Genomic DNA, 24,056 nt, shown 5'->3' on the forward strand with positions numbered 1-24,056 from the left:
TATGACTGCTATTAATACTACGACTATGATTATTGCCGCAGATGCTACTACTACCACTGCCGCTGCTACTACTACTACTATTTCCACTGCTACTACTATTACTACTATTGCCACTGCTACTGCTTCTACAACTACTACTCCAACTGCAACTGCTACTGCTACTACTAATACTGCTATTACCACTGCAATTACTACTGCTGCTACTGCTCCTGCTACTTCAACTACTGCTACTACTCTTGCTACTGCTACTACTACTTCTGCTGCAACTACTACTACTACTGCAACAACTACTATTACTACTACTACTGCTACTACTACCACTACTCCAACTGCAACTTCTACTACTACTACTGCTATTACCACTGCAACTACTACTGCTGCTACTGCTCCTGCTACTTCAACTCCTGATCCTGCTGCTTCTACTACTCTTGCTACTGCTACTACTACTGTTGCTACTACTACTGCTGCTACAACTACTATTGCCGCTGCTAGAACTACTACTACTACTCCAACTGCAACTGCTAGTACTACTACTGCTTTTACCACTGCTACTACTACTGCTGCTTCTGCTACTTCAACTACTGATACTACTCTTGCTACTGCTACTGCTACTACTACTTCTGCTACTACTGCTGCTGCTACTACTACTGCTACTACTACTACTTCTGCTACTACTACTACTACTACTACTACTACTACTGCTACTGCTACTACTACTACCGCTACTGCTACTACTACTGCTGTTACTACTACTGCTACTACTACTACTACAACTGCTACTACTACTACTGCTATTTCCACTGCTACTACTGGTGCTGCTACTATTACCACTGCTACTACAGCGCCTGCTACTTCAACTACTGCTGCTACTGCTTCTACTACTCTTGCTACTGCTACTTCTGCTGCTACTACTGCTGCTACTACTACTACTGCTACTGCTACTACTACTATGAGTACAACTACTATTTCTGCTGCTACTACTACTGCTACTACCACTGCTACTACTACTGCTACTACCATTGCCACTGCTACTACTACTACCATTGCCACTGCTACTACTACTACCACCGCCGCTGCTACTACTACTGCTACTACTACTGCTACTACTACCATTGCCGCTGCTACTACTACTACTATTCCAACTGCAACTTCTACTATTGCAACTGCTACTACTGCTACTATTGCCACTGCTACTACTACTACTATTCCAACTGCAACTTCTACTATTGCAACTGCTACTATTGCTACTACTACTACTGCTGCTGCTACTACTGATTATATGACTACTACTACTGCAACTGCTTCTACTACTCTTGCTACTGCTACTACTACTGCAACTTCTACAGCTACCACATCTACTGCTAATGCTACCACATATTCTACTACTTATACTACTGAAACTGCTACTACTGCTGCAACTGCCACTACTGCTACTACAACTACTACAACTGCTACTACTACTACTGCTATTTCCACTGCTACTACTAGTGCTGCTACTACTACTACTGCTATTACCACTGCTACTACTACTGCTGCTACAGCTCCTGCTACTTCAACTACTGCTGCTACTGCTTCTACTACTCTTGCTACTGCTACTGCTACTTCTGCTGCTACTGCTGCTACTACTACTACTACTGCTACTACTACTGCTGCTATGAGTACGACTACTACTTCTGCTGCTACTACTACTGCTACTACCACTGCTACTACTACTGCTACTACCATTGCCACTGCTACTACTACTACCATTGCCACTGCTACTACTACTACCACTGCTGCTTCTACTACTACTACCACTGCCACTACTATTGCTACTACTACTGCTACTACTACTACTACCACTGCTACTACTACTACTACTACTCCAACTGCAACTTCTACTACTGGAACTGCAACTATTGCTAACTCTCTCAAACTGCTACTACTACTGCAACTTCTACTACTGCTACCACTGCTACTACTACTACTACTGCTACTACTACTCCAAATGCAAATGATACTACTGCTATTACCACTGCTAAAACTACTGCTGCTACTGCTCCTTCTACTTCAACTACTGCTTCTACTACTCTTGCTACTGCTACTACTGCTGCTACTGCTCCTGCTACATCAACTACTGATACTACTGCTTCTATTACTCTTGCTACCGCTACTACTACTTCTGCTGCTACTACTACTGCTACCACATCTACTGCTACTGCTACCACATCTACTACTAGTACTACTGCTGCTACTGCTACTACTACTACTACTACTGATGCTACTGCTGCTACTGCTACTACTATATCTACTACTACTACTACTACTGCTACGACTACTACCACTACTACTACGACTACTCCAACTGCAACTTCTACTACTGCAACTGCTACTACTGCTACTGCTACTACTACTACTACTATTACTACTACTCCAAATGCAACTGCTACTACTGCTATTACCACTGATAATACTACTGCTGCTACTGCTCCTTCTACTTCTACTGCTTCTACTACTCTTGCTACTGCTACTACAACGTCTGCTGCTACTGCTACTGCTACTACATCTACTACTGCTACTACTACTACTGCTACTACTACTACTACTACGACTGATGCTATGACTATGACTACTACTTCTGCTGCTACTACTACTGCTACTACTACTGCTGCTACTACTACAACTATTGCCGTTGCTACTACTACTACTACTACCGCTACTACTACTTATGCTGCTACCATTACTGCTACTATTACTGCTACTACTACTGCTACTGCTACTACTACTACTTATACTGCTACTACTACTGCTACCACTACTACTTCTGCTACTGCTACTACTACTACTGCTGCTACTGCTACTGCTGCTACTACTACTGCTACTACTACTACTACTACTACTACTACTACTACTACTATTACTAATACTACTGCTACTACTACTCCTACAACTACTACGACTGCTACTACTACCTCTTCTGCTGCTACTGCTACTATTATGTGCTATATTCTTGACAGTCAGTGATGCTGTCATTCGAAGCTGTGACTGTGTGAGAAACACAACAACAACACACAGTGACTTGGTTGGTAAAGTCACCCCTGTTCTGCCAACTGGCTTGACATACTCCCAGCCTACCTTGCTCCGTGAATCTTTAACAGTGTCAGTCTACTGGTCAGAGACCGAGAACATGGAGGGAGGTGGAGAGGTGGGTGCTTGGCCATGGTGTGACGCAAGAGTAAAGTGTGTGTGTGTACTGTATGTGTGTGTGGTGATGGGTGGAGAGAGGGAGACCGGCTGTATGGGGAGATAAGACTAGGGCCTGCCTTCCTCTCCTCCCTGGGATAGGTGACAAAAAGAGAGAGAGAGACCGATACAGAGAGAGACTAAGTGAGAGAAAGGACACCACCACCATCACCTCTTTACCCGCCATCTCAACCCACCTGACCCAGCCTCACCCTATCCCCATGGAGGTAGCAATAGTGGGTAAGACTACCCTGAGGGTGACTGGCGATCTGCATGAAATAGGATCAGTGTGTGGATGGCAGTGTCCCAAATGGCATCCTATCCCCTATATAGTGCACTACTTTTGGCTATAGGGTCACACACTGCCAAGTTTCATAGTCATATTTTATAGCTGCCGCTTTGAAAATGAATTAACATTATTTGAAACATAGAGGGTTATTTTCTTCTCTCAGTCACAGCAGGTGAGCTGGGATGCTGGGACCCTGGGACATGAGGATTTTTAAGCCTTGAGACAATTGAGACATGGATTGTGTATGTGTGCCATTCAGAGGGTGAATGGGCAAGACAAAAGATTGAAGTGTCTTTGAACAGGGTATGGTAGAACCAGTGCCAGGCGCACCGGTTTGTGTGAAGAACTGCAACGCTGCTGTTTTTTTTTTTTCTTGATACACAGTTTCCAGCGTGTATCAAGAATGGTCCACCACTCAAAGGACATCCAGCCAACTTGACACAACTGTGGGAAGCATTGGAGTCAACATCCAGCATCCCTGTGGAATGCTTTTGACACCTTGAAGAGTCCATGCCCTGACAAATAGAGACTGCAACTGAATATTAGAAAGGTGTTCCACAGGGATGCTGTGACACAGAGAAAAGAAAATGACCCTCTATGTCTCAAATCCTGTGAATTAATTTTCAAGTGGCAGTTATTAAATATGACTATGAAGCTTAGCAGATTGTGCCACTATCATTTAAACAGTAATGAAGCCTTTGGATCGTTATAGCAGGCGCTAACGTTGCTAGTTGGAGATAGTTCTGCCATGATCCTTCTGAGAGCCTTGTTACCTAGGAAACAGCGAACTGCTCATATTCAAGCGAAACTCGTTCAAAAGACCTGCATTTAATCGCCTGTAAGACTCCTACGCCTGATATAAGCCACGCTCACTGGACCTCAATACAGCAGAACCATGACAAACTAGTCTGGTTAGGACCACATCACATGTATTTCTCACTCTCTGTCTACAAACGGACAGTCGGGGGTGTGACCGGGCGTCATAGAGGGACAGTCGGGGTGTGACCGGGCGTCATAGAGAGACAGTAGGGGGTGTGACCAGGCGTCATAGAGGGACAGTAGGGGGTGTGACCGGGCGTCATAGAGGGACAGTAGGGGGAGTGACCGGGCGTCATAGAGAGACAGTAGGGGGTGTGACCGGGCGTCATAGAGAGACAGTAGGGGGTGTGACCGGGCGTCATAAAGGGACAGTCAGGGGTGTGACTGGGCGTCATAGAGAAACAGTAGATGGTGTGACCGTGCATCATAGAGAGACAGTAGGGGGTGTGACCGGGCTTCATAAAGGGAGAGTCGGGGGTGTGACCGAGCGTCATAGAGAGACAGTAGGGGGTGTGACCGGGCGTCATAGAGAGACAGTAGGGGGTGTGACCGTGCGTCATAGAGAGACAGTAGGGGGTGTGACCGGGCGTCATAGAGAGACAGTAGGTGGTGTGACCGAGCGTCATAGAGAAACAGTAGGGGGTGTGACCGGGCGTCATAGAGGGACAGTAGGGGGTGTGACCGGACGTCATAGAGAGACAGTAGGGGGTGTGACCGGGCTTCATAAAGGGACAGTAGGGGGTGTGACCGGGCTTCATAAAGGGACAGTAGGGGGTGTGATCGGGCGTCATAAAGGAACAGTAGGGGGTGTGACCGGGCGTCATAAAGAAACAGTAGATGATGTGACCGTGCATCATAGAGAGACAGTAGGGGGTGTGACCGGGCTTCATAAAGGGAGAGTCGGGGGTGTGACCGTGCGTCATAGAGAGACAGTAGGGGGTGTGACCGTGCGTCATAGAGAAACAGTAGATGGTGTGACCGGGCGTCATAGAGAAACAGTAGGGGGTGTGACCGGGCGTCATAGAGAGACAGTAGGGGGTGTGACCGGGCTTCATAAAGGGAGAGTCGGGGGTGTGACCGTGCGTCATAGAGAAACAGTAGGGGGTGTGACCGGGCGTCATAAAGGGACAGTAGGGGGTGTGACCGGGCTTCATAAAGGGACAGTAGGTGGTGTGACCGGGCGTCATAAAGGGACAGTAGGGGGTGTGACCGTGCGTCATAGAGAAACAGTAGGGGGTGTGACCGTGCGTCATAGAGAGACAGTAGGGGGTGTGACCGGGCGTCATAGAGAGACAGTAGGGGGTGTGACCGGGCATCATAAAGGGACAGTAGGGGGTGTGACCGTGCGTCATAGAGAGACAGTAGGGGGTGTGACCGGGCGACATAGAGAGACAGTAGGGGGTGTGACCGGGCATCATAAAGGGACAGTAGGGGGTGTGACCGGGCGTCATAGAGGGACAGTAGGGGTGGGACCGGGCTTCATAAAGGGAGAGTCGGGGGTGTGACCGTGCGTCATAGAGAGACAGTAGGGGGTGTGACCGTGCGTCATAGAGAAACAGTAGATGGTGTGACCGGGCGTCATAGAGAAACAGTAGATGGTGTGACCGGGCGTCATAGAGAGACAGTAGGGGGTGTGACCGGGCATCATAGAGAAACAGTAGATGGTGTGACCGGGCGTCATAGAGAGACAGTAGGGGGTGTGACCGGGCTTCATAAAGGGAGAGTCGGGGGTGTGACCGTGCGTCATAGAGAAACAGTAGGGGGTGTGATCGGGCGTCATAAAAGGATAGTAGGGGGTGTGACCGGGCGTCATAAAGGGACAGTAGGGGGTGTGACCGTGCGTCATAGAGAAACAGTAGGGGGTGTGACCGTGCGTCATAGAGAGACAGTAGGGGGTGTGACCGGGCTTCATAGAGAGACAGTAGGGGGTGTGACCGTGCGTCATAGAGAAACAGTAGGGGGTGTGACCGGGCTTCATAAAGGGACAGTAGGGGGTGTGACCGGGCGTCATAAAGGGACAGTAGGGGGTGTGACCGTGCGTCATAGAGAAACAGTAGGGGGTGTGACCGTGCGTCATAGAGAAACAGTAGGGGGTGTGACCGGGCGTCATAGAGGGACAGTAGGGGGTGTGACCGGGCGTCATAGAGAGACAGTAGGGGGTGTGACCGGGCGTGATAGAGGGACAGTCGGGGGTGTGACCGGGCTTAATAAAGGGAGAGTCGGGGGTGTGACCGGGCTTAATAAAGGGACAGTAGGGGGTGTGACCGTGCGTCATAGAGAAACAGTAGGTGGTGTGACCGGGCGTCATAAAGGGACAGTAGGGGGTGTGACCGGGCTTCATAAAGGGACAGTAGGGGGTGTGACCGGGCGTCATAAAGGGATAGTAGGGGGTGTGACCGGGCGTCATAGAGAGACAGTAGGGGGTGTGACCGGGCTTCATAAAGAGACAGTAGGGGGTGTGACCGTGCGTCATAGAGAAACAGTAGATGGTCTGACCGGGCGTCATAGAGAAACAGTAGATGGTGTGACCGGGCGTCATAGAGAGACAGTAGGGGGTGTGACCGTGCGTCATAGAGAAACAGTAGGGGGTGTGACCGGGCGTCATAAAGGGACAGTAGGGGGTGTGACCGTGCGTCATAGAGAAACAGTAGGGGGTGTGACCGTGCATCATAGAGAAACAGTAGGGGGTGTGACCGGGCTTCATAGAGAGACAGTAGGAGGTGTGACTGGGCGTCATAGAGAGACAGTAGGGGGTGTGACCGGGCATCATAAAGGGACAGTAGGGGGTGTGACCGGGCGTCATAAAGGGAGAGTCGGGGGTGTGACCGTGCGTCATAGAGAAACAGTAGGGGGTGTGACCGTGCATCATAGAGAAACAGTAGGGGGTGTGACCGGGCATCATAAAGGGACAGTAGGGGGTGTGACCGGGCGTCATAGAGAAACAGTAGGGGGTGTGACCGTGCATCATAGAGAAACAGTAGGGGGTGTGACCGGGCATCATAAAGGGACAGTAGGGGGTGTGACCGGGCTTCATAAAGGGACAGTAGGGGGTGTGACCGTGCGTCATAAAGGAACAGTAGGGGGTGTGACCGGGCGTCATAAAGGAACAGTAGATGGTGTGACCGTGCGTCATAGAGAGACAGTAGGGCGTGTGACCGGGCGTCATAGAGAAACAGTAGGGGTTGTGACCGGGCATCATAAAGGGAGAGTCGGGGGTGTGACCGGGCGTCATAGAGAGACAGTAGGGGGTGTGACCGGGCGTGATAGAGGGACAGTCGGGGGTGTGACCGGGCGTCATAGAGGGACAGTCGGGGTGTGACCGGGCGTCATAGAGAGACAGTAGGGGGTGTGACCGGGCGTGATAGAGGGACAGTCGGGGGTGTGACCGGGCGTCATAGAGGGACAGTAGGGGGTGTGACCGGGTGTCATAGAAGGACAGTACGGGGTGTGACCGGACGTCATAAAGGAACAGTAGGTGCTGTAATGTGACTCACGGATGCACTCTGGTTGGGAGCCGCTCCAGGTAAGGTCAGCCTGACACAGCCGGGTGGTGGAGCCCTGGAGCAGGTGACCCGGCTGGCACTGGAACGCCACCATGCTGCCCACCTGTGTTAGAGTAGAAACTCACAGGTGAGTGCACCCGCATTTACAATAGGGACAGAAGTATAGAAACACACACACCACTTGGTTAGGATCTACAGTATGTAGTTATAGTACCAATGACATAAAGAGTAGTTTACACTTTTACATTCACACTAATCTCAGATGTTTATAATGATTAAAAAGAGACTTGGAATAGCAGTGCTTTCATTCAAAGGCCAGTTTGATATCAAATGTTGATTTTGATATCAATCTTGATTTTGATATCAAACAAAGGCTGTGTGGACAGATGTACACGTCAAATATTTAATCCCTGTGAAAGGTTTTATTTAAACAGCATAAGGTTACATCAAACAACACGTTCCCTGGTTCTTTTCTGTCTGTCTGTCTGCTCGCCTGTCTGTCCGCCACAGACTGATCATTGATCACTAATGTCTTTTCACAGAGCGACATATCAGGTAAGCTCTTGTCAGCTCTTTTCAGCTCTCTCAGCCTTCCCCCGCTTTGCTTGCATTTGTGCGTGTGTGTATGTCCATGCGCAAATCTGCGTGTGTGTGTGTCTGTGTGCTCATCTCAGTGTGTGTGTGTGTAGAAGAATGTGTGTGTATGTGAATGCGTAAATCTGTGTGTGTGTCTGTGTGCTCATCTGTGTGTGTGTGACATTAAACCAAGTGACAGTCAGGGGAGTGAAATATGAAAACGTGTCATGGAATGACACAGTGGCTTCACACATTAATTGATTAACACGTCGTCCCCGGCACTGGAACATGGTCTAACGAGTAATAGACACAGGGCCTTATCTCTGGAATACAATATCTCCTTCACTCTACTTCAATATCATTAGGCCGCAGCCAGCAAGGCCTCCTCTTCTTCTCCCTCCCTCCCTCCCTCCCTCCCTCCATCCCTCCCTCCCTCCCTCCCTCCCTCCCTCCCTCCCTCCCTCCCTCACTCCTCTCCCCCCCCCTCTCTCTCCCCCCCCCTCTCTCTCTGTGTGTCTCTCTGTCTCTCTGTCTCTCTCTCTATATATATATATATATATATTCAAATGAGACAAATGATTAATGGGTGTGAAAAGCCTGATATTTCATTGTTCTCTCTGAAGCCTGGGCATGACTTGACCCCAAACTTTACATTAAGGCTTGAATTCTTAATGCCAGTGCATTTGGGCAAGAACCCTCACCTGTTCTCCTCCTCCTTCCTCGCACTCCTCCTCCTCCCTCTCCCTCCTTGTCCCCTGGATTTTTTTCCCGTAAAGTTATTTCATGGCAAGAGCCCTAACACACTTCTCCTCCCCCTTCCTCCCTCCTCCTCCTCCTCCCTTTCACTCCATGTCCCCTAGCGAAAATATTTGTAAACTTAATTCACGCTGCAAAAAGCAGCAGTTATTTACCATGTCTTAACTTAATGAGGAGGAGCTACTGAAATAGCAGGGAGGGATAACTGTCCCCCTCTCACCTTCCCTTCTGTCATCTGTGTGTTATTTTTTGTGTGTTGATTTTTACAGTGGAATAGTAACTCTGCATGTATCATGTATTTATCCCACCAACGTAACTCTGAACACAGTATAATGCACTAGTGTTTATAGGTACATCTAGAATAGATTGGTCATTTCGTACATTCTGCCCTAGATAGATGCATTCTATCTAATACACTGTGTATGATGCAACAGCACCACAGGCGAGAAGGTGAACACTGTGGTGTCTTTGCCTACATTCTTCTCTTCACTTTATTGCCATTTGATATTTGCTAACTTTCTTTTTGATTCCAAATTAGAGGCTAGCCATGCAGCAGAAGGTGAACACTGTGGTGTCTTTGCCTACATTCTGCTCTTCACTTTATTGCCATTTGATATTTGCTAACTTTCTTTTTGATTCCAAATTAGAGGCTAGCCATGCAGCAGAAGGTGAACACTGTGGTGTCTTTGCCTACATTCTGCTCTTCACTTTATTGCCATTTGATATTTGCTAACTTTCTTTTTGATTCCAAATTAGAGGCTAGCCATGCAGCAGAAGGTGAACACTGTGGTGTCTTTGCCTACATTCTGCTCTTCACTTTTATGCCATTTGATTTTTGCTAACTTTCTTTTTGATTCCAAATTAGAGGCAAGCAAATGTGCAGCAAATGTGTCTCCCTTTTCCCAAACAAATCAATGAGATTTGCGGTACAGTTTTACCCTGTTTATCACTCCTAACAACGTAAACACAGCTCTGTTGGTGGGGGAAAGTCGTAGCGTTTTAAGGCTCATTAGGGACATGAAACGGAGGGAGGACTGCTCGTGTTCGCAGTTCATGCTGTGTAGACACCCTACGACTCCAGCATAGTAAGAAGCACACACACACACACGCACGCGCACACACACACACACGCACGCGCACACACGCACACACACACACACACACACACACACACACACACACACACACACACACACACACACGTGCTTGTGCGCACATAAACACACATATAAATAAAACACAAAGGAAAATGAAACCTTGTAAACACAAACATAGCTGCTGAGAATAGAAACTATCCTGTTTTCTGGTTGGCTGGGGACATTTCTAAAACAGTAATGGACAACACGGTAAGGTGTTTCATAGCTTATTTTTGTTCTTTAACATTCCTGTGAAATATCCACAATCACCATCCTTATCACCATGATTGACATTCATATTGTCACGGTCATTATGGTCTCTGTTCAGACAAAACATGCAGAGATCTCATGTTTAAACAACTCAAATACCAGATGGAATTTGCATATAAGTAATGAACATATTCATAGTCTCATTTGCATTTCATTAGCCAAAGAAAACTTCCCCTGTGTTATGTGACTTTGTCTAGCAAGAGCATTGTCTCTAAACCAATGTTTTGCCATTCGGACACTATTTATTATTCTTGGGATATTCTTTTTTTTTTTACCTATAGTGTTATGGCTTTGTCCAGAAGGTATGAGACTACATGAGCTTGGTGTGTGAATGAGAGACTTGTATTACAACCACTTTATTTCTCCACTTCATTTCTCCATTCCTCTACGGCTGGCCATGCTTTCCTCCTAGCTACCCCAACCCTGGCCAACAGCTCCGCACCCCCCGCAGCAACTTGCCCAAGCCTCCGCAGCTTCTCCTTCACCCAAATCCAGATAGCAGATGTTCTGAAAGAGCTGCAAAACCTGGACCCGTATAAATCAGCTGGGCTAGACAATCTGGACCCTCTCTTTCTAAAATTATCTGCCGCCATTGTCGCAACCCCTATTACCAGTCTGTTCAAACTCTCTTTCATATCGTCTGAGATCCCTAACGATTGGAAAGCTGACACCATTCTGTATACATCTGGCCCTTCTTTGGACACTGTGTTAATTAACCTCCAAACGAGCTTTAATGCCATACAACACTCCTTCCGTGGTCTCCAACTGCTCTTAAACGCTAGTAAAACTAAATGCATGCTTTTCAACCGTTCGCTGCCCACACCCGCCCGCCCGACTAGCATCACTACTCTGGACGGTTCTGACTGAATATGTGGACAACTACAAATACCTAGGTGTCTGGCTAGACTGTAAACTCACCTTCCAGACTCATATTAAACATCTCCAATCCAAAATTAAATCCAGAATCGACTTCCTATTTCACAACAAAGCCTCCACTCACACCGCCAAATATACCCTCGTAAAACTGACTATACTACCGATCCTCGACTTCGGTGATGTCATTTACAAAATAGCTTCCAATACTATACTCAGCAAACTGGATGCAGTCTATCACAGTGCCATCCGTTTTGTCACCAAAGCCCCTTATACCACCGACCACTGTGACCTGTATGCTCTAGTCGGCTGGCCCTCGATACATATTCGTCGCCAGACCCACTGGCTCCAGGACATCTATAAGTCTGTGCTAGGTAAAGCTACGCCTTATCTCAGCTCACTGGTCACGACAACACTCGCTCCAGCAGGTATATCTCACTGGTCATCCCCAAAGCCAACACCTAATTTGGCCGCCTTTCCTTCCAGTTCTCTGCTGCCAATGACTGGAACGAATTGCAAAAATCGCAGAAGCTGGAGACTTATATTTCCCTCACTAACTTTAAACATCAGATATCTGAGCAGCTAACCGATCGCTGCAGCTGTACATAGCCCATCTGTAAATAGCCCACCCAATCTACCTACCTCATCCCCATATTGTTTTTATTTACTTTTCTGCTCTTTTGTACACCAGTATTTCTACCTGCACATCATCATCTGCTCATCAATCACTCCAGTGTTAATTTGCTAAACTGTAATTACTTCGCAACTATGGCCTATTTATTGCCTTACCTCCATTTGCACAAACTGTATATAGACTTTCTTTTTTTTCTATTGTGTTATTGACTATAAGCTTGTTTAAAATTAAATAAATAAATATTTGAAGGGTACCTACTTAAGGACTTCACAACACATTCATAATCCATACAGTACACATTCATAGACAGCAGATTACCTAAATATCTTCAGCATGCAATCTGACTGTTATAAGGCCATGAGTTTGAATCAGGTTCATTCTCTCAGGTAAGACTGTAGACCCCCCCCCCACACATGTACAGTACGTGTTCATAAAATACCTTGAAGCCATAGGTTCTGTTCAAAGAACCGTAGCGAGGTGTCCCTGGGTTCTCACAGGTAGTACGGGTCGGTTCTGAGAGAAGAAGACAAAGGAGAAAGTTTGTATAATATTATCTTAGAGACCTTTAACTATGTACAGTATCTCTGGCTGGGGATGCAGCCTATGCAGGCACTTGAGACATACAGTCTGCCGTCCAAATGACACCCTATTTCCTTTATAATGCGCTAACTTTGACCAGGGCCCATTGGACTTTGGTCAAAAGTAGTGCACTTTATAGGGAATACGGTGTCATTTGGGACACAGATACAGTAACAGCTATAGTTCCCATAATGATTCAACATAGCTTACCGCAGTCATACCCAGCCTAAAACAGAGGTGTATGTCATTGTGTGATTGCGTGTGTGTGTGTGTGTGTGTGTGTGCGTGTCAGTGTGAGTGCTTGAGAAATTAATTTCTCTCCATCATGAGTGTGTTTCTGTAAGTACAGCAGCTGCAGCAGTACTGTAACAAAACAACCAACCAGTAAGTGTCTTTAATATACTAGGCAGAATACCCAGTAGGGGGCAGTGTTGCTGCAGAGTTGCAGCAGCATCGGGCCCAGCTGTGTGGCTGTGTGGAGGGAAGCAGCATCATTAGGATGTAGAGGACATCCTCGGCCTGACGCATAGACCTGGATTCAATGCAGCCTCAGAAAATGACAGCAGCACACACCTCCACCACTGCCTGCCTAGCTAACCCACACAGCAACGTAACATAGCTAACACTATCGTGTCTGCCTCCTCTCTTCTGTATGAAAACGGAATCTTACAGAAATGCAGTCTGGGAAATTATTGTGCGAACGAAACATAATTAAGTGAAAACAATAGTTTGCGCCTGTCAAACGAGGCCTGTCTGTACAGAACCCGGTTTGGTTCAATTACATAAATACCGCCTCTCCCCACCCTCCCTCCCCACACTCAGACACACACACTCAGACTCAGTCACACATACAAATAACCCCCTCCCCTCCCTCTCCACTCCACACACTCACAGCAGGAACATCTCATCCCAAGCAATTCTCATCATCCTGAGAGGTCCGTCTTGGAATATATGGCATTTCATGAATACTACATATTTATGAAGACAGTATTTGTCCTATAATGTCTCTGTACCTTTGTGGATATTTGTACTCAAACAATATGTGTTGCATGTTGTGATGTGATAACATTATATGAGACTACTTTGTCATTGCCTTATCAGTTGCAGTCAAGATGATCTTAAGGTAAACTAACTGTATGTCATAAGAATACCTTTTCAATATGACAACAGTTAAAGGGGCAATCTGCATTTTGAACCAATAAAAAACAACAACTGCAGATTGCCCCTTTAACCATATTTTGACAAAGGACTACATAGCACTGTCATACCAGATGACATAAACAGTCATGGCATCTGATGAACAGCATATGACAGCAGAATTGACACACACAGCCATGTCACAAACAATGTTTAGATCAGCTAGTTAGCTATGTTGAAAACTAGTCCAAATATTTCCTTCTACATTTCAGCATATAGTCACATCTGTAGGCATATCAGTCTGATAATTGAGCCTCATTGATTTCAAGAGTCAAATAAGGGGTGCTTATATTTGTCTTGTTTAACCTGTACTGAGTATAGTGAAATGGACATTTTGCATGTTTTTTGCATATCCCACTCCCCCTTAGACACCCTCGGAGAGTGGGGTCACAGCCAGGGATCAGTGACCCTGGAGGAATTAGTGTTAAGTGGCTTGCTCAAGGGCAGATTGACAGATTTCTTACCTCGTCGGCTCAGGGACTGGAATTAGCAACCTTCGGTCACTGGCCCAACTGTCTAACCACCACCGCAATCAGGCACCCATAAATCACAGCCACCATAATGAGCTATACTGTATTTAAACTCAGGCTACCCTCAATGTTCATTCCTGTAGTACAATACACGGTTGCCCAGTACTAAACAGATAACAATTGACTTGTTGCTAATGGTCTAATGATCCAGTGACAAAAGGGGCCTATGACTTGAATATTAAATTAGTGAAATAAAGCCAATTATCAGCTAGTCATATCGATGTGTGAAGGGTGTCTCCTGTAGGGACCTGGATGAGGTGCTTAATCAGATAAGGATTCAGGAGAAGTCTGACAGACACTAAATAGATAATTACAGCAGGTAAGTTAAAGATGCCAGGAAAGGGAGGACATCAAACATATACTATATGATATGAGTGACAACTAGGGTTGCAACATGCTAGTAACTTTCTCAAAATTCACTAGTTTTGGAAGATTTCTGGAATCAGGATGGAACAAGCAGGAAATCTGGGAATACTCCAATTAGTATTTCCAGAAAAACCTGGGAATTGTGGTAAAGCAAGCCTAGTGACAACAAAGCCCACGGGCTAGATTCCTGGACACAGATTAAGCCTACTCCTGGTCTAAAAAAGTTGAGGTTGTTGCCAATATATCCTCCAAACACCGGCTTCGAGAGCATTTTCACTTTATACAATGGGTAAATGGTAAATCATTTATGGGGTCATTTTGGAGTAACTTTCTCACTCATCATTATTCAAGATAATTATTCACAAGCTTGATGTAGTCATTGCATTCTATTACTACTTTAATACACATGTAAGTGAATTTGTCCCAATACTTTAGGTCCCCTAAAATGGGGGGACTATGTACAAAAAAGTGCTGTAATTAATAAACGGTTCACCCGATATGGATGGAAATACCCTCTTATTAAAGCTGACAGTCCACACTTTAGCCTCATAGTCATTGTATCATTTCAAATCCAAAGTGCTGGAGAACAGAGCCCCAAAAAACTAAAATGGGTCACTGTCCCAATACTTTTGGAGCTCACTGTACATGCAGAAATACAGATATTAAAATAAACAATTCTGAAAATCATCCTGCAATAGAGCATGCTGGGCAATATGATATATGGCTCTATGTAGATCCCTTCTTTGCCTTCCAAAGAATCATCAAAGAAACATTTCTTCCAAAAAGGGTTCTTCAGATCAAAAAATGGTTATTGGTAGGATCCTATCCCCCCACATAGAACTCTTTTGGAAAAAAAAATCTATGAGTATACGCTACAGCTAGAACTGAAACTACACAATGGTATCAGCCAGCTGTGAAGGCTAGGGCCAGGAGAATGTCACTAGTGTGCCCCTGATGTAACTGAATCCCCCTACAGCCATTCCTACACATTTCATATCTTGACAGGCTCCATTCTTCTCCCCCGTCAATACACTCTCTCCTCTCGGAGGGCACTAAAAGGAATGACCCTGCCTTTTCTGGAATACTTTTATCAATAAGAGATGTGTGTGGAGGTTAGGTCTGCAGCCATTATAGTGCACTACTTTGACAACGGCCCATAGGCTTCTGCCATTTGGGACGTAGTCTTGGTATACCTCAGGTGGCCCAGTGTCAGAGGGAGGACATTGATTCCAGTTGTTTGACAGAGTTAAATAGTTTACAAGCTGTGCTTTAAGGCATGCAAAGAATGCTAGAAATAGGAAACAGAGATGATGTACTCTAGAGGAATAAAGAGAGGGGCAGAAAGGTTATGGGTGTGTATATACACTGAGCATACAAAACATATTGAGTATAGCATATAAAAAATGCAGTAATGACGCTTTGGGGCCAAGTATCACACATAGGACAGATGTACACCGAGTTGTATATGCTGTGCGACCCTCACGCTTTGTGGGACACGGGCACACACACACAGTAGATGCTTACCTATACAGCGAGGCTGGAATCCGCTCCAGGAGCCGTCGGCCTGGCACATGCGTGTAGTGGAGCCCACCGGGAGATAGGGGGCGGTACAGCTGAACAACACCTCTGACTGGTAGATGAAGCTGCGTCCCTCTCTGGAGCCATAGGCAGGCACACCAGGGTCCCCACAGAACTTGGCTACAACAACAGATCAAGAATAGGAGATCAAAATAAACATTTTTAAAAAACACACAGGAGCAGTGTTACCGGCTTCTCCCCCGGCGCGGTGTTGATTGAACTTCAGCAAGAAGAGAGTGGGAATTTGACCAGAAAAATCACACAAGTAAAGTCACTGGGTTTTGCCCCTGTGCGGGTTCGCTCCTCCTGTCACAGTATCTCTTTGTATCTGCGATCCTGGCAGGTACCATGGGAGAAGAAGATGGAGTCTTACAGACCAGACAGACATGAATGACATCGACCCTCAAAGGGCTCAAAGCGGTCGTTGAATGCTGACCATCTGTGGCTGTCCAGCAAACACTTGGTCCGTCCAGAAAGAATCCATAATTGATGTTGACGTCATGCTTGGCTGATACATTATAAATGTGCCAAGCAAGACTCCCTCTCTTACTGTCTGGGTACTAGGAGGACTACAAACTTGACTTTTTCTTGATGAATAATAGATACACTGTCAAGATATAAAAAAGAGAGGAAGAGGAAGAGAGAGCAGAGAGGGGTTTTGAGAGACCAGAGAGAGTAGACAGAGATGTAAAGAGAAGAAGAAGAAGTAGAAGAAGAGGAGGAAGAAGAGGAAGAATACAAATAAAAGTGTGCTCCCTGCAAGTTTACAAAGTCACAGGCAGCCATACTTTATTTCATTCCCATAGCTGCTGCTGCACGTTGCTTCAGCGTTCTGAAGGGTGGGGTATTAGAACTACCTTGATGATTTACTGACCCTTTAACATGCTCTCCTCTTCACCCCTCCAGCCCTCTACATCCTCCTCCCCTTCACCCCTCCAGCCCTCTACATCCTCCTCCCCTTCAACCCTCCAGCCCTCTATATCATCCTCCCCTTCACCCCTCCAGTCCTCTACATCCTCCTCCCCTTCACCCCTCCAGCCCTCTACATCCTCCTCCCCTCCAGCCTTCTACATCCTCCTCCCCTTCACCCTCCAGCCCTCTACATCCTCCTCCCCTTCACCCCTCCAGCCTTCTACATCCTCCTCCCCTTCACCCCTCCAGCCCTCTACATCCTCCTCCCCTTCACCCCTCCACCCCTCCAGCCCTCTACATCCTCCTCCTCTTCACCCCTCCAGCCCTCTACATCCTCCTCCCCTTCACCCCTCCAGCCCTCTACATCCTCCTCCCCTTCACCCCTCCAGCCCTCTACATCCTCCTCCCCTCCAGCCTTCTACATCCTCCTCCCCTTCACCCTCCAGCCCTCTACATCCTCCTCCCCTTCACCCCTCCAGCCTTCTACATCCTCCTCCCCTTCACCCCTCCAGCCCTCTACATCCTCCTCCCCTTCACCCCTCCACCCCTCCAGCCCTCTACATCCTCCTCCTCTTCACCCCTCCAGCCCTCTACATCCTCCTCCCCTTCACCCCTCCAGCCCTCTACATCCTCCTCCCCTTCACCCCTCCAGCCCTCTACATCCTCCTCCCCTCCAGCCCTCTACATCCTCCTCCCCTTCACCCTCCAGCCCTCTACATCCTCCTCCCCTTCACCCCTCCAGCCTTCTACATCCTCCTCCCCTTCACCCCTCCAGCCCTCTACATCCTCCTCCCCTTCACCCCTCTACATCCTCCTCCCCTTCACCCCTCCAGCCCTCTACATCCTCCTCCCCTTCAACCCTCCAGCCCTCTACATCCTCCTCCCCTTCACCCCTCCAGCCCTCTACATCCTCCTCCCCTTCAACCCTCTACATCCTCCTCCCCTTCACCCCTCCAGCCCTCTACATCCTCCACCCCTCCAGCCCTCTACATCCTCCTCCCCTTCACCCCTCCAGCCCTCTACATCCTCCTCCCCTTCACCCCTCCAGCCCTCTACATCCTCCTCCCCTTCACTCCTCCAGCCCTCTACATCCTCCTCCCCTCCAGCCTTCTACATCCTCCTCCCCTTCACCCTCCAGCCCTCTACATCCTCCTCCCCTTCACCCCTCCAGCCTTCTACATCCTCCTCCCCTTCACCCCTCCAGCCCTCTACATCCTCCTCCCCTTCACCCCTCCACCCCTCCAGCCCTCTACATCCTCCTCCTCTTCACCCCTCCAGCCCTCTACATCCTCCTCCCCTTCACCCCTCCAGCCCTCTACATCCTCCTCCCCTTCACCCCTCCAGCCCTCTACATCCTCCTCCCCTCCAGCCTTCTACATCCTCCTCCCCTTCACCCTCCAGCCCTCTACATCCTCCTCCCCTTCACCCCTCCAGCCTTCTACATCCTCCTCCCCTTCACCCCTCCAGCCCTCTACATCCTCCTCCCCTTCACCCCTCCACCCCTCCAGCCCTCTACATCCTCCTCCTCTTCACCCCTCCAGCCCTCTACATCCTCCTCCCCTTCACCCCTCCAGCCCTCTACATCCTCCTCCCCTTCACCCCTCCAGCCCTCTACATCCTCCTCCCCTCCAGCCCTCTACATCCTCCTCCCCTTCACCCTCCAGCCCTCTACATCCTCCTCCCCTTCACCCCTCCAGCCTTCTACATCCTCCTCCCCTTCACCCCTCCAGCCCTCTACATCCTCCTCCCCTTCACCCCTCTACATCCTCCTCCCCTTCACCCCTCCAGCCCTCTACATCCTCCTCCCCTTCAACCCTCCAGCCCTCTACATCCTCCTCCCCTTCACCCCTCCAGCCCTCTACATCCTCCTCCCCTTCAACCCTCTACATCCTCCTCCCCTTCACCCCTCCAGCCCTCTACATCCTCCACCCCTCCAGCCCTCTACATCCTCCTCCCCTTCACCCCTCCAGCCCTCTACATCCTCCTCCCCTTCACCCCTCCAGCCCTCTACATCCTCCTCCCCTTCACCCCTCCAGCCCTCTACATCCTCCTCCCCTCCAGCCTTCTACATCCTCCTCCCCTTCACCCTCCAGCCCTCTACATCCTCCTCCCCTTCACCCCTCCAGCCTTCTACATCCTCCTCCCCTTCACCCCTCCAGCCCTCTACATCCTCCTCCCCTTCACCCCTCCACCCCTCCAGCCCTCTACATCCTCCTCCTCTTCACCCCTCCAGCCCTCTACATCCTCCTCCCCTTCACCCCTCCAGCCCTCTACATCCTCCTCCCCTCCAGCCTTCTACATCCTCCTCCCCTTCACCCTCCAGCCCTCTACATCCTCCTCCCCTTCACCCCTCCAGCCTTCTACATCCTCCTCCCCTTCACCCCTCCAGCCCTCTACATCCTCCTCCCCTTCACCCCTCCACCCCTCCAGCCCTCTACATCCTCCTCCTCTTCACCCCTCCAGCCCTCTACATCCTCCTCCCCTTCACCCCTCCAGCCCTCTACATCCTCCTCCCCTTCACCCCTCCAGCCCTCTACATCCTCCTCCCCTCCAGCCCTCTACATCCTCCTCCCCTTCACCCTCCAGCCCTCTACATCCTCCACCCCTCCACCCCTCCAGCCCTCTACATCCTCCTCCCCTTCACCCCTCCAGCCCTCTACATCCTCCTCCCCTTCACCCCTCCAGCCCTCTACATCCTCCTCCCCTTCACCCCTCCAGTCCTCTACATCCTCCCTTTCAACCCTCCAGCCCTCTATATCCTCCTCCCCTTCAACCCTCCAGCCCTCTACATCCTCCTCCCCTTCACCCCTCCAGCCCTCTATATCCTCCTCCCCTTCAACCCTCCAGTCCTCTACACCCTCCAGCCCTCTAGATCCTCCTCCCCTTCCCCCCCTCAAGCCCTCGTACCCTCTACTTCCTCCTCCCCTTCACCCCCTCCACCATTTACATCCTCCTCCCCTTCACCCCCTCCACATCCTCCTCCCCTTCACCCACTCCACCCCTCCTACCCTCTACATCCTCCACCCCTTCCCCCCCTCCAACCCTCTACATCCTCCTCCCCTTCACCCCTCCACCCCTCTACATCCTCCTCCTCCTCACCCCCTCGACCCCTCCTCCGATTCTCGTTTGAAGCCCTGTCTGATGACCCACTGGGGCAGGCAGATAAGAACTCATTAATTATGTACAGATTACTAATGATTACCCCCTCCGCTCTTCACTCTGTCATACGGAGACTGACAGATGGGTTGGCAGAGGCTGAGAGACATGTAGGTAAACTAAACATGAAGGCGAGTGGGTGAATTATGATTCCCTGGGTGTCTTTCTGTATAGAACATTCTCCAGGTGTAGAATTGATGGTTGGGTCTTCTGATGTTCAAATGTACTTTCCAAGGTCTCTGAGTTATGAACTTATAGGTGAATTATGATTCTCTGGCTTGTTGTATGCTAGAGACCGAATCCTCAATAGGTGTAGGAAAGATGGTTGAATCCTCTGATGTTCAAATATGTCTTCTAAGGTTTCTGAGTCTGAGAGAAAAAAACAGTGGCATCGAAGTTAATTCCCCTGCATTATTTATAATTCCCTCTAACAACGGGACTGAAGCCTTGTCTCAGCAAGACTGAAACTTTTTTAAACAAAGGCTTTTCACAAATCCGTGATTGTAAACGCAGCAGACATTGTAACTTTTGAGCAGAGTTCCAAGGAGATGGCACTGGTTTGAGAAAATCTGCCAAAAATATACAACCACCTAATGTAGAGTGACTTGTTCTCCCTTCAGTTCTGTGCACGTGTGTGTGTGCATGTGTGTGTGTGATTGTATGTGTGGGGTTGTGTGTGTGTATGAGCGCGCGTTAGTGTGTGTATGGACGTTTTGAATTGTGTATGAGGGGGATTGATATATGTGTGTGTGCACGTGCGTCTTGCTCATACGTTTTGGGATGATTCAGCAGCTGTCCACTTGTCTGTCATTGGGCATAGCTGCTCATCATGGTGGAATCCCTCCACTTCTTGCCTCCCATCACCTGCCCTTTAACAGGAGGCCTCTGCTTGTCTTTTCAATTCAATACCATGTTATCTGCAGTACATCACAGTTCCCCTTCATTTTGGGTCAAATCAAAGTGATGGAGAATCGAGGGGCATTAATGCCCAAACGATTGAGGGTGACTGATGTCCCTACAACAGGGGGAAGTTCGTCAGACCAGACCAAGGACCTTATGAATGGCCGCTTCCACCTCTAACTCAGCTGTCAGTCAACCAACCAATGACACCAAGAACATTGGGATATGTTTTTGTTCCTCTACAGTGGAGAGCAAGGTGACAGTGTAGCATTCATTCTGAAGCCATTTGTTTCAAATGCAGTGTCGGATACCAGATCACATGCTTGAACGGAAAAACACAGAACTATAATCCACCAGAGACACAACCTTATTCAGTTGCACTTTAGTGTGCATTGCTGACTTAACAGGGTAACAAATTAAATCAAACTTTATTTGTCACATGCGCCAAATACAACAGGTACAGTGAAATGCTTATTTACAAGCCCTTAACCAACAGTGCAGTTCAAGAAGAGTTAAGAAAATATTTACCAAGTAGGCTAAAATAAAAAGTCATAATAAAAAGTAACTTAAGAAGAATAACGAGGCTATACACAGGGGGCACCGGAACCGAGTCAGAGTGCGAGTCAGTGTGCGGGGGTACAGGTTAGTTGAGGTAATTTGTACATGAAGGTGGTGGTGAAGTGACTATGCATAGATAATAAACAACGAGTAGCAGCAGTGTTTGGTGGCGATTATATTAATTGTTCAGCAGTCTTATGGCTTGGAAGCTGTTGAGGAGCCTTTTGGTCCTAGACTTGGCGCTCCAGTACCGCTTGCCGTACGGTAGCAGTGAAAACAGTCTATAACTTGGGTGACTGGAGTCTCTGACAATTTTATGGGCTTTCCCCTGACACCACCTATTGTACAGGTCCTGGATGGCAGGAAACTTGGCCCCAGTGATGCACTGGGCCGTTCGCAAAACCCCCTGTAGCGCCTTACGGTCAGATGCCCAGCAGTTGCCATACAAGGTGGTGATGCAACTGCCAGGATGCTCTCGATGGTGCAGCTGTAGAACCTTTTGAGGATCTGGGGACCCATGCCAAATCTTTTCAGTCTCCTGAGGGGGAAAAGGTTTTGACGTGCCCTCTTCACGACTGTCTTGGTATTTTTGGACCATGATAGTTCGTTGGTGATGTGGACACCAAGGAACTTGAAACTCTCGACCTGCTCCACTACAGCCCCGTCGATGTTAATGGGGGCCTGTTCGGCCCGCCTTTTCCTGTATTCCACAATCAGCTCCTTCGTCTTGCTCATATTAAGGGGGAGGTTGTTGTCCTGGCACCACACTGCCAGTTCTCTGACGTCCTCCCTATAGGCCGTCTCATCGTTGTCGGTGATCAGCCCTTAAACCGTTGTGTCATCAGCAAACTTAATGATGGTGTTGGAGACGTGTTTGGCCACACAGTCGTAGGTGAACAGGGAATACAGGAGGGGACAAAGTACACACTCCTGAGGGGCCCCAGTGTTAAGGATCAGCATGGCAGTGTGGCAGTGCGGGGGCACCGGTGTCATGTAATTAAGGTAATTATGTACATGCAGGAAGGGTTATTAAAGTGACTACGCATAGATAATTATAGAGAGTAGCAGCAGCGTGGAGGGGGGTGCAAATAGTCCGGGTAGCCATTTGATTAGATGTTCAGGAGTCTTATGGCTTGGGGATAGAAGCTGTTCAGAAGCCTCTTGGACCTAGATTTGGCACTCCAGTACTGCTTGCCGTGCAGTAGCAGAGAGAACAGTCTATGACTAGGGTGCCTGAAGTCTTTGACAATTTTTAGGGCCTTCCCCTGACACCGCCTGGAATAGAGGTCCTGGATGGCAGGCAGCTTGGCCCCAGTGACATGCTGGGCCGTACGCACTACCCTCTGTAGGGCCTTGCGGTCGGAGGCCGAGCAGTTGCCATACCAGGCAGTGATGCAACCCGTCAGGATGCTCTTGATGGTGCAGCTGTAAAAACTTTTGAGGATCTGAGAACTCATGACACATCTTTTCAGTCTCCTGGGGGGGAAAAGGTTTTCTCGTGCCCTCTTCACGACTGTCTTGGTGTACTTGGATCATGTTAGTTTTTTGGTGAGATGGATGCCAAGGAACTTGAAGCTGTCAACCTTCTCCACTACAGCCCTGTCGATGAGAATGGGGGCATGCTCGATCCTCCTTTTCCTGTAGTCCACAATCAAAAAAACTGTTGAGGGAGAGGTTGTTGTCCTTGCACCACACGGTCAGGTCTCTGACATCCTCCCTATAGGCTGTCTCATTGTTGTCGGTGATCAGGCCTACCACTGTTGTCTCATCAGCAAACGTAATGATGGTGTTGGAGTTATGCCTGGCTGTGCAGTCATGAGTGAACAGGGAGTACAGGAGGGCACTGAGCACGCACCCCTGAGGGGCCCCCGTGTTGAGGATCAGAATGCCGGATGTGTTGTTACCTACCCTTACCACCTGGGGGCGGCCCGTCAGGAAGTCCAGTATCCAGATGCAAAGTGAGGTGTATAGTCCCAGGGTCCTTAGCATAGTGATGAGCTTTGAGGGCACTATGGTGTTGAACGCTGAGCTGTAGCTAATGAATAACATTCTCACATAGGTGTTCCTTTTGTCCAAGTGGGAAAGGACCGTGTGGAGTGTAATAGAGATTGCATCATCTGTGGATCTGTTGGGGCGGTATGCAAATTGAGTGGGTCTAGGGTTTCTGGGATAATGGTGTTAATGTGAGCCATGACCAGCCTT

The 24,056-nt window shown here is 48.5% G+C and overlaps 1 protein-coding gene across 3 annotated transcripts in view; it reads right to left on the reverse strand.

Annotated features, from left to right (window-relative positions):
• The window catches only part of LOC110489401 (CUB and sushi domain-containing protein 3), a 660,686-nt gene that overhangs the window by 24,602 nt on the left and 612,028 nt on the right, over nucleotides 1–24,056 (reverse strand). For all 3 annotated transcript variants that reach the window (XM_036971422.2, XM_036971421.2, XM_090227754.1), the window contains 3 exons: nucleotides 16,275–16,448; nucleotides 12,518–12,591; nucleotides 7,825–7,936 (listed from right to left, as the gene is read on the reverse strand). In XM_036971422.2, coding sequence (XP_036827317.2) covers nucleotides 7,825–7,936; nucleotides 12,518–12,591; nucleotides 16,275–16,448 — 360 coding nt within the window. The remainder of the gene's footprint in view (nucleotides 1–7,824; nucleotides 7,937–12,517; nucleotides 12,592–16,274; nucleotides 16,449–24,056) is intronic.

The sequence above is a fragment of the Oncorhynchus mykiss genome, chromosome 30 (genome assembly GCF_057628025.1).
Source record: "Oncorhynchus mykiss isolate SJ-2025 chromosome 30, ASM5762802v1, whole genome shotgun sequence".
Lineage (NCBI taxonomy): Eukaryota > Metazoa > Chordata > Actinopteri > Salmoniformes > Salmonidae > Oncorhynchus > Oncorhynchus mykiss.